The 16,326-nt window shown below is 47.9% G+C and overlaps 1 protein-coding gene across 1 annotated transcript in view; it reads left to right on the top strand.

Annotated features, from left to right (window-relative positions):
• Positions 1-16,326, top strand: part of nek11 (NIMA-related kinase 11) — a 476,774-nt gene that overhangs the window by 232,042 nt on the left and 228,406 nt on the right. The window contains exon 9 of the mRNA XM_072510106.1: positions 2,393-2,478. Coding sequence (XP_072366207.1) covers positions 2,393-2,478 — 86 coding nt within the window. The remainder of the gene's footprint in view (positions 1-2,392; positions 2,479-16,326) is intronic.

Below are 16,326 nucleotides of genomic sequence, written 5' to 3'. Positions count from 1 at the left end.
GGGGTTAATGTAGATACACTAGGGCACTGTAAATACAGAAGGGGTTAATATAAATACACTAGAACTAAATAAACACTAGAGGGAGCATCAGAGACATCATGACACACAGACATTCAACCAATTGGCCAGTAAGATAGGACACGACCAATGGGCAGTCAAGACACACCCAGAGGTGACACTACCACAAGGGGGCTACCCATATAAAAAGGACAGGGCACACATGCTCTTTCTCTTTCCATAGGCGACACTCAGAGAGACAGGGGCAGATCAGGAAGCATCACACCCACCGCATGGATTAGCGCAGACTGGTTAGTTAGATCGAGTTACTATAGTTAGATTAGCAGGAGAGTCGAACCCAAGTAGGAGAATTGTTAACTGTTCAAGAAATGTGTTAAATCTATCTCCAAATCTGAACCTTCCTTTGTCAGAGTATACATCAAGGAAGCAGCTTATGCTACGTGAAGAAGCAGAACACAACAAGAGTTAGGTCAGGAAAGACTTGAGGAGGTGCGAGATGAGGCCTGGTTTTTCCAAATGGCCTGTTCCTGTACTGTATGTCCTATGTGTTTTTGTGAATACTTAACTGGTCTAGCCACATGAATACAATTATTAGAAGAGCAGGTCAGAGGTTACGGATTCTGTGGTGAGTATCTCACCTCCTGACTTTTCCACCAACTACAAGTCAGGAGTGTGATGGAATACTCTCCATTTTCCTGGACGAGTGCAGCTCCAACAACACCCAAGAAGCTCGACACCTTCCCCGTTTGGCTGCTACCGCACCTGGCTCCTTAAACATTCACCCTGTCCACCGCTCGTGCACAGTGGCTGTCGAGACTCTGTCCACCGCTCGTGCACAGTGGCCGTCGAGACTCTGTCCCCCGCTCGTGCACAGTGGCTGTCGAGACTCTGTCCACCGCTCGTGCACAGTGGCTGTCGAGACTCTGTCCACCGCTCGTGCACAGTGGCCGTCGAGACTCTGTCCCCCGCTCGTGCACAGTGGCTGTCGAGACTCTGTCCACCGCTCGTGCACAGTGGCTGTCGAGTTCATCATCTACAAGAGGCAATGCAGCAACTCGCCAAGGCTCTTTCGACAGCATCTTCCAAATTCGCCACCTTTACCACCTAGAAGGACAAAGGTGGTAGATACACGGGAACACCACCACCTGGACGTTCCCCTCTAAGTCACTCAACACCCTGACTTGGAATTATATCATCATTCCCTCGCTGTCGCTGGGTCAAAATCTTGGAATTCCCTCCCTACCAGCACTGTGGGTGTACCTACACCACATGCTGGCCTAGCCAGCGAAGCCCACATCCTGTAAAAGGATAAAAAATATGGACACCCAGAATGATACACCATTGCAATGTTAAATTGCATTATTTCAGAATGGACACATTACCAATTTGAAACCCTGACACCACAAGACTGCGAGCAGCTTTTCACTCTGCACTCCTTATGAGCTCCCCTCCAGCCCGCTTGCTCACAACAGTATTTGTTCCCGTAAGTGGCTCGTAGCTAGAACTCAGCCAACAACCGGGCCTTACAGAACGACTATCTTCCCCTTCCCCATTTCCGGGGAGGTAAATTCCACACATCTGACATGTACTCAGTTTGAGGTGTTTTCTTTACCGTGCTGTGTTGCCCCTCTCTCTGTCTTCCTGCGCCAAAGCGGAATGCGAAATATATATTTTTAAAACAGCGTCTTGGCAGGTTCCGCAGGCCGCTCGCTCATTAGCGAGAGCAGTGTAATTAACAGCCGCAGAAGTAAGTGATGAAAACCAGCCCTGGGCCTTTTTCGTATTGAGGCAGCGTTCCAGCTGGAGAGCTTTACGCGACACTCTTTCATTTGCTGGCAGATAAAGGGGTCGGTAAGCCACAAGGATAAAACCAGAGTGGTTTCATCCGCACCTTCAAACAAATCTTTGAAATGCATTCAGGTTTCCGCTGCTGACTTGAGCTGGCATTGTCAGGCGGTGATAGAATGGTAATCAGAACTCGGAACTTAGTGACAGGAGGCCGGGAACAGAGAGATGAGCAGGGATCCTGCTTTCCTTGCATTGTCCGTGAGATAACGCACTCAGTGTAAACGAATGCCCACTGTCACAGGATTGGCACAATATATATAATGCAGTAAAAATAGCTTTCATCTTGAACATTTCATTACTTTGATAGCTGCACCTTGCTGTCAGTAGTTTTGCTTTAGACAATCCATCAGGGGCAGCTGAGCTTCACAGCTTCTGGTTATTTGCACAAAAGTTCTTACAGCTGTATTTCCTAATTTCCCATCTTCAGTGTTCTCTAAGATTCAGGCACACGCTCCTTGTCACTGCGCGAACGTGCTGAGCCCCAACACCTTTTATCACCGTGTTTCTCCTTGAATATTACTTACAGAACATCAAGTGCAAGTTCTCAAAGGTTTCCATGCAGGACAGGTCAATAACCTCCCAGAAAGAAGCTCTTCAAATCAGGAATGCTTTGTAAGTAAGAACTAGTTCATCAAGCCTCATGGCTGTTCTTGATTCAGGGGCTAATCTTAATTATTGTACACATACTGGGCTATGTTACCTTAAGGGGCAATAACCTATACTTCCAGGTACTGACTGGACCACGGTGCATTTCGAACATTGTTCTTTCCTGGTTTTAATTAAATATTGAGTCTGCCGAACCGTAAACTCCTGCTGTTCGTGGTTGGACTTGTGGTAAAACAATCCTTTTTTTTTTACTCGTTGCTGGCTGGGCCAGCATTTATTGCCCGTCCCTTATTACCCTTGAACTGAGTGGCTTTGCCAGACCATTTCAGGGTTAACCGCATTTCTGTGGGCCTGGAGACACATGTAGGCCAGACGGGGCATGGCTGGCAGAATTCCTTCCCTAAAGGACATTAGTGGGTTTTTACGACAATTGACATGGTTGTCATTAGACTTCTAATTCCAGATGTTTTCTTTTATTGCGTTTAAATGCCACCATCTGCCGTGGTGAGTTTTGAACCTACGCCCCCAAAGCATTAGCCTGGGCCTCTGGATTACTCGTCCAGTGACAATACTATAGCGTCACTGCCTCCCCATTCTCCTGGGTTTCAGAGCCAGTTATCCGCCAGCACTTTTGGCTCGATGGAATGTGGCAGAAGGGAACCGGGGACCAGGAGGAGGCCATTCAGCCCCTTGCATCACTTGGTGAAATCATCTTAACTCCCATCTGCCCCTGTTGGCTGTGTGTCCCTCAATACAGCAAAAAAAAAAAGTAGTAAAGTGAGACTTGCATTTATATAACACAGATTACGTCTGTGCATACGTCTTTCCTACAGTGCAGAAGGGGTCCATTGGACTCACCGAGTCTGCACCAACCCTCCAAATGAGCCCACTACCTAGGCACACTCCCCTGCCCAATCCTCACCTAACCTGCACGTCTTTGGACTGTGGGAGGAAACCGGAGCACCCGGAGGAAACCCACGCACACACTGGGGAGAACGTGCAGACTCCGCACAGTCACCCGAGGCCGGAACTGAACCTAGGTCCTGAGCACTGTGAGGCCGCAGTGCTAACCACTGTGCCGCAGATATGGCATCCATGACAACTTCAGGCCGTCACATAGCCCTTTACAGCCAATGAAGTACTTTTGAAGTTTGTTGTTACATTGTTGTAATGTAGGAAATGTGGCAGCCAATTTACGCACAGCAAGCTCCCACAAACAGCAATGAGATCATGACCAGATAATCTGTTTTTTTAATGATGTTAATTGACGGATAAATATTGGCCATGACCCAGGATCTGTGATGGGATGTTTAATTGATACATTAGGGTCTAGTTTAACATCCCCTCTGAGAGGTGGAACATTCAACCGTGCAGCATTCCCTCAGCCCTTCAACTGTCAGCTGGATTTGTGTGCGGAGGTTTCTGGGGTGGGATATAAACCCACAACGTTCCGACGCGGCTCCCCAGTGAGACACAGCTGGCAGACGATAAAACCTATCCTTCAACCGCGTGGGCAGAATTTCCCGGCCTCCCAGACGCATGTTCCTCAGCTTGGTGCCGCATTTTGTTTCGCGAGAAGCATCTCGGGATACTTTGTTTCATTCAAGGCGCTATACAAATGCACATTGTTCTTGTCATCCGCTGATCTTCTACCTCAACTCCACCTTCCAACCGCAGGCCAAGAAATTAGTCGACATTGCCCCCATTTTACGGGAATAAAATGGTAAAGCTGCCAATATGGCGGGTGGCGTTTGCACACGTACGCCACTCGCTAAAGGTGTCCAGGGCTCGGGCCCGCAACAGGAGTTGGATCTGTGTGAATAAACAGATAGAGGACCCAATGCCTTTTCAGGACTCTTTCTTTGAAATTGGGCCAATGAGTGAGCAGCATCCATGTTCCAGATGGACAGAGCAGTTGACGGCACCTGTCCATCTGAGGCGATGGCGGACTGCGCCCAGGGTGCACACCACTTCGAACACTTTGAACAGTTGTGGCTGGAGAGGCTGATTGGTGCCTTCCGCAGCCGGCGAATAGCCTTGGCCCGAGGGCACCTGATGTTTTATTTCCTTTCGGCGAGCACTCTTTTCCACCACCTGGTCATTTTTTCTGTCCTCTGCCTTTCTCATGCCAGTGACTGATGGAAATGAGGCTATGACAGGTGAGGACCTTGAGAGGATTGTTATCACTAAGGAGGTAGTGATGGGCAAACTAATGGGGCTAAAGGCAGACAAGCCTCCTGGCCCTGATGGAATGCATCCCAGAGTGCTAAAAGAGATGGCTAGGGAAATTGCAAATGCACTAGTGATAATTTACCAAAATTCACTAGACTCTGGGGTGGTCCCGGCGGATTGGAAATTAGCAAACGTGACACGACTGTTTAAAAAAGGAGGTAGGCAGAAAGTGGGTAATTATAGGCCAGTGAGCCCAACTTCGGTAGTAGGGAAGATGCTGGAATCTATCATCAAGGAAGAAACAGCGAGGCATCTGGGTGGAAATTGTCCCATTGGGCAGACGCAGCATGGGTTCATAAAGGGCAGGTTGTGCCTAACTAATTTAGTGGAATTATTTGAGGACATTACCAGTGCAGTAGATAATGGGGAGCCAATGGATGTGGTATATCTGGATTTCCAGAAAGCCTTTGACAAGGTGCCACACAAAAGGTTGCTGCATAAGATAAAGATGCATGGCATTAAGGGGAAAGTAGTAGCATGGATAGAGGACTGGTTAATTAATAGAAAGCAAAGAGTGGGGATTAATGGGTGTTTCTCTGGTTGACAATCAGTAGCTAGTGGTGTCCCTCAGGGATCAGTGTTGGGCCCACAATTCTTCACAATTTACATAGATTATTTGGAGTTGGGGACCAAGGGCAATGTGTCCAAGATTGCAGACGACACTAAAATGAGTGGTAAAGCAAAAAGTGCAGAGGATACTGGAAGTCTGCAGAGGGATTTGGATAGGCTAAGTGAATGGGCTAGGGTCTGGCAGATGGAATACAATGTTGACAAATGTGCGGTTATCCATTTTGGTAGGAATAACAGCAAAAGGGATTATTATTTAAATGATAAAATATTAAAACATGCTGCTGTGCAGAGAGACCTGGGTGTGCTAGTGCATGAGTCGCAAAAAGTTGGATTACAGGTGCAACAGGTGATTAAGAAGGCAAATGGAATTTTGTCCTTCATTGTTAGAGGGATGGAGTTTAAGACTAGGGAGGTTATGCTGCAATTGTATAAGGTGTTAGTGAGGCCACACCTGGAGTATTGTGGTCATAGAGCAGCGACTCCTTACCACAGGGAATGGTTAAAAATGTGGAACTCGCTGACACTGAAGCGGCTGAGGCGAATAGGCTGCATGCATTTAAGCGTTCTATCATGGAGCTAGCAAAGCCAACATTATGTTGCCCATCCCGAATTGCCCTTGAACTGAGATGCTTACTCGGCTATTTCAGAGGGCGGTGGAGTTAATATTGCTGTGGATCTGGAGTCGTATGGAGGCCAGACCAGGTCAGGACGTCAGATTTCTTGATTAGTGAACCAATTTACAAACAATCGATATTGATGGTCACTATGACGGAGACCGGTTTTCGATTCCAGACTTTTTGTTGTTATTCATTGAATTCCACCAACTGCGGTGTAGGGATTTGAACCCCTATACCCCAGGAATAAGCTGGGATCTGTGGATTACTGGTCCAGTGACATTACCACTGCACCACCATCTCCTCCCATTTAAGGGGTACATGAGGGAGAAAGGAACAAAAGGTCTTGCTGATGATGGGGTAGATGAGGAGGTTTGGGTGAAGGTTTAATAACAATAATCTTTCTTGGCACAATGTGGTAAACACCACTAGTAACACATTGCATGTATTACGGTACTGCCCCTGTATTACAGGTACCACAGTAAACCCCAGTCTGCTGGCTCCTCCCAGCAGGCGGCGTATAAAAGTGTAAAAGTCCCATTCTGGTTCCAGCTGCAGGAGGCACAACAACTTGTGCAATAAAGCCTCGATTGTTTCACCATTCTCGTCTCGTGGTAATTGACGGTACATCAATTCATTGCACAAGATTTTAAAAGATGGACTTCCTAATCAAGCCTGATCATCTGGAGTTGAGCCCTCACGCAGCCAACGCCACGTCCGCCTTCACGCACTGGCTAGCCTGCTTTGAAGGCTACCTCAGAGCAGCCACTGAAGAACTCTCGGACCCACAGAAGCTCCAAGTTCTCTACTCACGGGTGAGCCATCAAATCTTTCCCCTCATCCGGGATGCGCCCACCTACACAGAAGCGATGAGGCTACTAAAGGGACATTACGTTAAGTCGGTGAATCAAGTGTACGCCAGGCACCTCCTGGCCACGGGACGGCAACTCCTGGGGGAGACTCTGGACGATCTCTTGCGGGCTCTACAGATTCTCGGTAGGAACTGTGACTGCCAGGCAGTTTCGGCGGTACATCACACAAGTAGGCTGACATTAAAACTGCAATGAAGTTACTGTGAAAAGCCCCTAGTCGCCACATTCCAGCACCTGTTCGGGTACATAGAGAGAGAATTCAGAATGTCCAATTCACCTAAAAAGCACGTCTTTCGGGGCTTGTGGGAGGAAACCGGAGCACCCGGAGGAAACCCACGCAGACATAGGGAGAACGTGCAGACTCCACACAGACAGTGACCCAAGCCGGGAATCGAACTTGGGACCCTGGTGCCCTGAAACCACAGTGCTAACCACTGTGCTACCGTGCCACCCAGGTTTGTATGGAGCATAACGAACTGGTGCGAACATGATGCTCCCAATGATTTTAGATCAAGCATCATTGCCAGTTAATGCAGGTATATCGTGACTCTCGAGTAAGCAATCATATTAACCAATTATTAGGGAGCCTCACAAACGAATTGAGCATTTATAGGTATACTTGTGGAAGTTAAAAGGGTCAAATGCGAGATGGAATTTTTGTTCTGTCTGCTTCATACTGCAAAAGCTATATACCCACAATTTCAAAATATAAATCATCACAAAATAATTTAAAACAATGGTAGTGAGAAGAAGACTTGTCGACATTTAGGGAGTACTGATAATTATAAACTCGAATATGATTTATGTAAAAATTAACAATCCTGAAGGATTTAGAAGCAACCGTGGGTGTGAATTGGCTTGGCAATTAGAAGCAAAATTGACAACATGTTAATTGGAGGGAATGCATATTATAATCACAAGCTGTTGAATTGAATTTGCATAAATAATTACCACATAAATCACACAGTTGACTACAAATGGTTTGAAGTCATATTCCAAAAACATATACGTTGATGAACTGAGATTACCCGAGCATAAATTAATTTGTGTTTGTTTCTGTCTCCTCGCTCCAATTATTTCACTATTATCAGTCTGTGATTTATTTTGTTTTTACACTTCCCACGGTTTATGGGTGAAAACCTTTTGATTTATTTCTCTCATGCACACGCAAGGCCCGAATGAAATACTGTTTGTAGAGTCATAATGGCGCAGAAGTAGGCCATTTGACCCATCGAGTGCATGCTGGCGCCATGCAGAGCGATCTAACTTGTCCAATTGTCTGTAGTTCTGTAACGTCATTCCCCTCAAATACCCATCCGCTGATCTTTTGAAATCGTTCACTGTCTCTGCTTTCGCCACCCTCATGGGCAGCAATTCCCAGGTCGTTACCGCTCGCTGTGTCAAAATGTTCTGCCTCACGTTCCCCCCGGGACCTCTTACCCAGAACCTTAAATAGGCGTCTCTGTGTCTCTGGGACTCTGGGTCTGTACTCGTTGGGAGTTTAGAAGGATGTGGGGTGATCTTATTGAAACGTACCGGATACTGGATAGAATGGATGTGGAGAGGATGTTCCCACTATTGGGAAAAACAAGAACCAGAGGGCACAACCTCAGACTGAAGGGTCGATCCTTCAAAACAGAGATGAGGAGGAATTTCTTCAGCCAGAGGGTGGTGAATCTGTGGAACTCTTTGCCGCAGAAGGCTGTGGAGGCCAAATCACTGAGTGTCTTTAAGACAGAGATAGGTTCTTGATTAATAAGGGGATCAGTGGTTACGGGGAGAAGGCAGGAGAATGGGGATGAGAAAAATATCAGCCATGATTGAATGATTTACGGTCTTATGGCACCCCATCAGGTAACATCTTTTCTTTGTTGACCTTATCTAAACTTGTAATAATCTTGTGCACCTCTATACATGCTTTTGATTTCATAGAAACATAGAATTTACATTGCAGAAGGAGGCCATTCGGCCCATCGAGTCTGCACCGGCCCTTGGAAATAGCCCACACCCGTAACCCAGTAACCCCACCTAACCTTATTTGGTTTAATTCCAATCAGAAATTTGTATCCTCTTCACACCTCGCCAAGCTCTGGGCATTTAAGGACATCGGGAAATTCACAAGCCTCTGCATCAATCCTAACAGAGTCTTAGCAACAATATCTGGGAACTTCTAATCAATTTCAAATAGATCATAAAATAGTTGTGAGCAATTCCATTGGGTGGCTCTCAAGGATTTTATAAACCAGGAGGACAAGGCTTTAGCGATTTCTCATGAATTCATTTTGCCATCAGGGATCACAGAAAACAATTAGGAATGGGACCATTCCTAGCAGGATAGCAGGGATTCTAAAGCCAATCTTACCAATGCACCGTTGGCCCTCTAAGATCATCTGTGTCCAGAGAGGCGAGGAATTGAACTTGTAACAGTATTGAGAGTTGACATTGGTTGAGGACTGTGGCAGAGCGGTCCCTTTAAGGGGGTGGGCTCCACGGGCCACGTGGCCTGCTTTGGACACGCGAACTCTGGCCAATAGGGAGTTTGCGCAGGACCCCGGGCAGTGTGGACCAGGTAGCTGAAGTGTTAGGCCTGTTGGATAGGGTTCTGTATCTGTTATCTCACTGCCTTTGGTTTTCATGCCCTTGTTAACTACTGGAAGTCCTCCTGAATATGCCTTGAGCCACAACGTTGGTGAGGGGGTAACATTTTTAACAGACATTGTGAATTATGGGGGGAAGGAAGGAACAACTGAGAAAATGGAGAAATCCAGCAAGAGCCGGGAATCATTACACCATGAGTGAAAATTCTTATCAACGGTAGACTAGACTCATTTGACCCAGGGACTAAGGATTGGAGTCAGTACATCACACAGCTCCGATATGTTTTTACCAGGAACGAGATCAGAGGCGAGGACGAGCAGAAGGTGATACTTCTGACAGTTTGCGGGCCTCAGATATATAATTTGATTGGGAACCTCACGTCCCCGAAGGCACCAAACTCGAAGACCTTTCACCGGATGGTGAAATTGATCAAAGAACATTTCAACCCAAGGCCTTGGATTATCCTCCAATGTTATAAGTTTGACTCTGCAGTGAGGGACCATGAAGAGTCGGTTTCAACTTTCATAGCCAGGCTGCTCCAGCTCATTGAGCACTGTGAGTACGGGATCGCGCTTTAGTGACGTGTTGTCCCACCGGCTGGTTCGTGGCATCCATAACTTTTCAATAGCCAGAAGAAGATCTTGGCTGAAACGACAATAACGTTGGAAAAAGCGATCGAGATAGCCCAGGCGACGGAGTGCGCCGAGAAAGGTGCCACTGAACTCCAAAACGTGGCTGAAGTCTGGGGCGGTACAGCCGCAAGGCGCGCGGCAGGATCAACTTGCACAGCAGAGAAACAGACGGTCCTTGTGACCGGACCAGGAAAAAGACCAAGTCAGCTCAAGTCAAGAGGGGACTGCTATTGTGGGGGAGACCATCTCCAGGAGACCTGTTATGTCCCGCCGGAGCTTTGAGTTTCCTATGGACCCTAAGAAACCCCATACTCTCAAAGGTGAAAAGAACAATAGACTGGCTGGAGCTACGAGAAATCTGAGCAACTCAGAGGACCCAGGGGTCGCCGGACCAATTGACTTTTTGGTGGACTCTCTTTCCCCTGTTGTCTTTTACAACGTTTGCAACTTCAGTATCTAGTTTTTTTGGGGTAGTTGCCGTAAGGGACTTAAGGGGAGAGGGATGTGGTAGCATGACCTCTTTAAGGGAGCGGGCTCCATGGACCATGTGACCTGCTTGGAGCCAGTCGCATGGGAGCGGACAAACCCCGGCCAGTAGGGAGTTTGCGCAGGGCCCTGGGAGCAGGACCCCCGGCAGTGTGGACTCTGGAGCTGTTGTGTTAAGACCTGTTCTGCACCTGTTACTTAACTACCTTTGTCTTTGGGCAATAAACCCCTTTGTTAACTACTGGAAGCCTCCAGTGTCTGTCTAGAACCACCACATGGACAAAGATGAACTTGGCTGGATAGTTGTCAAGACTTATGACCTATCATATTTCACATATGAAGGATGCCTCCCCCCCCCCCCCCCCCCCCGCCCCCAACACCTCCCGCGACAAACAGCTCCTCAAACACGGTCACAAACATCCCCCACCTTTCGGATCAAATTTTCTGCCTCCGTCCCAAACCAGATGAACTGCCAGCTATAATAATTGTGAGAAAAGTGTCTCTCTGGCCGCATGAATCAAGGTCACGAGAAGAAACAATGTAAATGTTACGTTGGGCAAATAATGAAAACATCCATTCTAAACTGGACATGTACAACCTGGTAATTAATGTTGCAGAAGGCCTTATAGATTCTAGTTGGGTGTTACAGTTCGCACAGGGAGTCCGGGTTTCTGTGGTAACATACATCTTTACACACATGTTGTAGCCTGGAGCTATGGACAGTGACAGGAGAGGCTCCAATACTTTCTATCACATAGCTGACCAGGAATCTCTCCCACCGTTGGTATGTGAAGGAAGGATTTACAAGTTGATACTCAGTTTGTTTGGCCACATTATGAACAGACCTTCCTTGACCATCACGTTTGTCAAGGTTTGTGTTATGAAGAGAGATTGAGCAGTTTAGGCTGACTCCAATCCTCTCACGAGTTTAGAAGAATGAGAGGAGATGTTATCGAGGTATATAAGATGATAAAAGGTATTGACAAAGTAGACGTGGAGCAGATGCTTCCTCTTATGGGGCAATCTGGAATGAGAGGTCATAGTTTTTGGATAAGGGGTGGCAGATTTAAAACAGAAGAGGAGAAATTACTTCTCTCAAAGGGTGGTGAATCTGTGGAATTTCCTACCCCAGAGTGCGGTGGATGCTGGGACATTGAATAATTTTAAGTAGGAGATGGACAGATTTTTAATTAGTAACGGGTTGACAGGTTTTGGAGAAGGGACAGGAAGGTGGAGTTGAGGCCATGATGAGATCAGTAATGATCGTATTGAATGGCGGAGGGGGCTCGAGGGGCTGAATGGCCGACTCATGCTCCTAGTTCTTGTGTTCTAAATCCCGGGGTGGGATCGAACACAGAGCTCCCGGCTCAGAGATAACCCCCCACCGCACCACAAGACCTCCTTATAGAGCAGTGATGGGCAACCTAGGCTAGTGAGTGGTTCACATGAGTGGCTCTCCCTCTTGTCAGTGGGCCACAAGGTTCAAATCGGTAATGTGTGCTCACCACCACGCAATGAATAAGGTTAAATACATTTAACACACCCCGAATATTTCATCATGAGTTACATAAAATGCTAAATCATTCATATATTAACAGAACTGTCAGCAAATGGGAGAAATATTTACGCCCACTTTACGTACATTACAATTTACTGCCCTTATCAAAGCTAGTCCCAGCTACAGCTAATACATTTCGTAATTTCACAGGTATGTGCTTTAGGTATTTATTCATATTCATTTAGCTTTATTTTTATTGATAAACCCAGCCTTAACTACTGTTGCGAGAAAAACCATTAAGGTATTTCAAGATAAATGAGGAGAACAAATAAAATACTCATCTTAAATTGCTCCACTCTCAGCCTTGCTCTTTCTCACACTCCTTTATCTCCAGGCTCCGCTCTCCTCTCGCTCTTTCCCGCGTTCTTTTGTCCTCCTGGTTCTGCTCTCGTTCTGGCTCTTCCCTGGGCTCTTGTACCCTCCCTACTCCGCTCTCACTCTCGCAAACTCTGCCCTCACTCTCTCAACAAAATGTCTCGTGGGCCACAGTCAGGACACTGATATACTGCATACCCATGGGCCATAGGTTGCCCCCCGTTGTTGTACATGGATAAGTGAGCTCAAAATTATGCTTTAACTCGGCTGTGCACACGCATTAATCGCTCCCAATCTGTCCTTTATCCCAGCAAAACCAAGAAGGAGGTGAGCTTAGAGTTTTAGGCCAGACTCTTCTCTGCCCTAAGTTCGGGATCAGAAAGTTGGAATGATACCCGCCGCAGAGTGGGGTGGGCTTTAATGCGTAATTGTCCTCCCTCCCCCTCATCAGTTCCGCATGCTTGTGGTTGGCATTGAATCTCGTGGCAGGGCAGGAAGACAGGAAGGCATCCCACCCATTGTCTGGGTGTCATATTTAAATGGTGCCCGGACTCTGGAAGAACGATGAACTGGAGGAGGCAACACGATCCAGCTTCCGGCCTCAGGTGCTACGTCCCTGGAGAATCCCCTCGAGTCCACACAGGAAAGGCGAGACTTCCCCTTCCCCGGCGGATGGCCACTGGAGACCCGCTCAACTGCCCTGGTGACCTGGGAGGAGGTCGCCGGGGTGGTCACCATGCACGGTGTTGGAGGAGGACTGCCCTGCCGTGCTGGAAATGGATGAATGATCTCAGCACGCCGCTGGGGCAAGTGAACCTTCTGCTCTCCCAACTCACATCACCTCTCATGGGACCTGGGCGTCGCTGGCAAGGCCTAGATTTCTCTTGCCCTTCTCGAAATGTCCTTGCCAAGTCGGTAGCCTGCTGCCTTATTGAACCGCTGTCGTGTGTAGTTAGTGAGGCAACTGCAGGGTTTTCACTCAGCTCCAGTGAAGGTACAACCATGGGGCGGAGTGCAGGACAACTTAACAGGAGACGCTGCTCTCCTGGGACTGCTGCTCTTGTCCTTCTCTCTGGCACAGCTCACGGGGCTGGTGGGTGCTGTCTCAGGAGCCTTGGTGAGTTTCTGCATCTTGTAGATGGTACACACTGCTGCCACTGTGCATGAGTGCAGAGGGAGTAAATGTTGAGGGTGCTGGATGGGGTGTCAGACAAGCAGGGCTGCTTTGTTCTGGATGTTGTTGGCGACCCACTCGCCCAGGCAAGTGGAGAGTATTCCGGCACACTCCTCACCTGTGCCATGCACATTGTGGTTGGGTATTCCGCAGTTACGAAGTCAGTTATTCGCCACAGAATTAGCAGCCTGCGACCTGCTTTTCCATCAGACATGCTCACAATCCATCTGCCTGACTCCTTATCGGAGAAGGCGGCCCACACCGGAGGCAGAGAGGAACAAGACAGGAGGGGGCTGCCTGTTCTCAGACCCTTCGCACAATTCGGGCAACAGGCTGCTGAGCTGGGAGGGGCGACCGTGACCCTGCCTGTGCTGACGGTGACGTCAGTCCCTCTCCACAGTTAATGAGGACGCACCGTAATCCCGAGAGCTTCAGAAAATCAAAGTGTTTGATGAGAGTCAGATAATGAATCCCTGGAAAAGCTGGAGTATTACAGAGATGCATGGGATACACCAAGCACAGGTGCCAGGGACCCTCAACAGAGACGCAAGGGAGGTGGAGGAGTGCGTCTGCCTGCTCTCTGATGTTGTGGCTCCCACTTACAAGCATATCGAAGTCTCAATATGGAGCCTGGCGGATTCCTGGGAGACTTTGGGCCAGCAGAAGGTCCAGTTTCTGCCGGAGATGGGTTCGGACCTGCACTCCATCGTTCCAGCCATGGGTGAGCTTTTGAAGCAGCTTTAGGAGAGGGTGGCTGGGCATCTCGACCTCCCCCTTCTCCACAAGGCATCAAGGAAGGGCACGAAAAGGGAGGAGAAGCATCAGGCGGACACTCTGCGATGAAGTTACTGTGAAAAGCCCTTAGTCCGCCACACTGTTCAGGTACACAGAGGGAGAATTTAGAATGGCCAATTCACCTAACAAGCATGTCTTCCGGGACTTGTGGGAGAAAACCGGAGCACCCGGAGGAAACCCACGCAGACACAGGGAGAACGTGCAGACTCCGCACAGACAGTGACCCAAGCGGGAGTCCCAGGTTCGATTCCCGCTTGGGGTCACTGTGCGAAATCTGCACATTCTCCCCGTGCCTGCGTGGGTTAATAGTCAGCAGGCTGCCTCCAGCCCTGCTGCTTACATAGATACATAGAAGATAGGAGCAGGAGGAGTCCTTTTGGCCCTTCGAGCCTGCTCCGCCATTCATCACGATCATGGCTGATCATCCAACTCAATAGCCTAATCCTGCTTTCTCCCCAAAGCCTTTGATCCCATTCTCCCCAAGTGCTATATCCAGCCGCCTCTTGAATATATTCAAAGTTTTAGCATCAACTACTTCCTCTGGTAATGAATTCCACAGGCTCACCACTCTTTGTGTGAAGAAGTGTCTCCTTATCGCTGTCCGAAATGGTTTACCCTGAATCCTCAGACTGTGACTCCTTGTTCTGGACACACCCATCATTGGTAACATCTTCCCTGCATCTGCCCTGTCTAATCCTGTTAGAATTTTGTAAGTCTCTATGAGATCCCCCCTCATTCTTCTGAACTCCAGCGAGAACAATCCCAACCTAGTCAATCTCTCCTCATATGACAGTCCCGCCACCCCCGGAATCAGTCTGGTAAACCTTCGCTGCACTCCCTCGAGAGCAAGAACATCCTTCCTCAGAGAAGGAGACCAAAACTGCACACAATACTCCAAGTGTGGCCTCACCAAGGCACTGTACAATTGCAGCAACACATCCCTGCTTCTATACTGAAAATCTCTTGCAATGAAGGCCAACATACCATTAGCCTTCTTTACCGCCTGCTGCACCTGCATGCTTACCTTCAGCGACTGGTGCACAATGACACCCAGGTCCCACTGCACACTCCCCTCTCCCAATTTATAACCATTCAGGTAGTAATCTGCCTTCCTGTTTTTACTTCCAAAATGAATAACCTCACACTTATCCAAATTATACTGCATCTGCCATTGGTTTGCCCACTCGCCCAACCTGTCCAGATCTTGCTGTAGGATCCCTGCATCCTCATCACAATTCACCCTCCCACCTAATTTGGTATCATCTGCAAACTTTGAGATGTTACATTTTGTTCCCTCATCCAAATCATTAATATATATTGTGAATAGCTGGGGTCCCAGCACCGATCCCTGTGGTACCCCACTGGTTACTGTCTGCCAATTTGAAAAGGACCCATTAATCCCTACTCTTTGTTTCCTCTCTGCCAACCAGTTTTCTAGCCACCTCAATACATTTCCCCCAATCCCATGCGCTTTAATTTTGCACAATAATCTCTTATGCGGGACTTTGTCAAACGCCTTCTGAAAGTCCAAATATACCAAATCGACTGGCCCCTCCTGGTCGACTGTACTGGTTACCTCTTCAAAGAATTCCAACAGATTTGTCAAGCATGATTTTCCCTTCATAAATCCATGCTGATTCTGACTGATCCTGCCACTGCTTTCTAAATAGCCCGCTATAAAGCCCTTGATAATGGATTCAAGCATTTTCCCCACTACCGATGTTAGGCTTACTGGTCTATAATTCCCTGCTTTCTCTCTACCTCACTTTTTGAATACTAGAGTGACGTGAGCTACCCTCCAATCTGCAAGGACAGTTGCAGTGTCTATAGAATCCTGGAAGATGACCACCAATGCGTCCACTATTTCCAGAGCCACCTCCTTAAGCACTCTGGGATGCAGATTCTCAGGCCCTGGGGATTTATCCGCCTTTAATCCCATCAGTTTTCCCAGCACCATTTCTCTACTGATGTTGATCTCCCTCAGTTCTTCTCACTAAACCTTTCATTC

This window comes from Scyliorhinus torazame, chromosome 6 (assembly GCF_047496885.1).
Source record: "Scyliorhinus torazame isolate Kashiwa2021f chromosome 6, sScyTor2.1, whole genome shotgun sequence".
NCBI lineage: Eukaryota > Metazoa > Chordata > Chondrichthyes > Carcharhiniformes > Scyliorhinidae > Scyliorhinus > Scyliorhinus torazame.
This window is presented reverse-complemented; position numbering and strand designations above follow the sequence as displayed.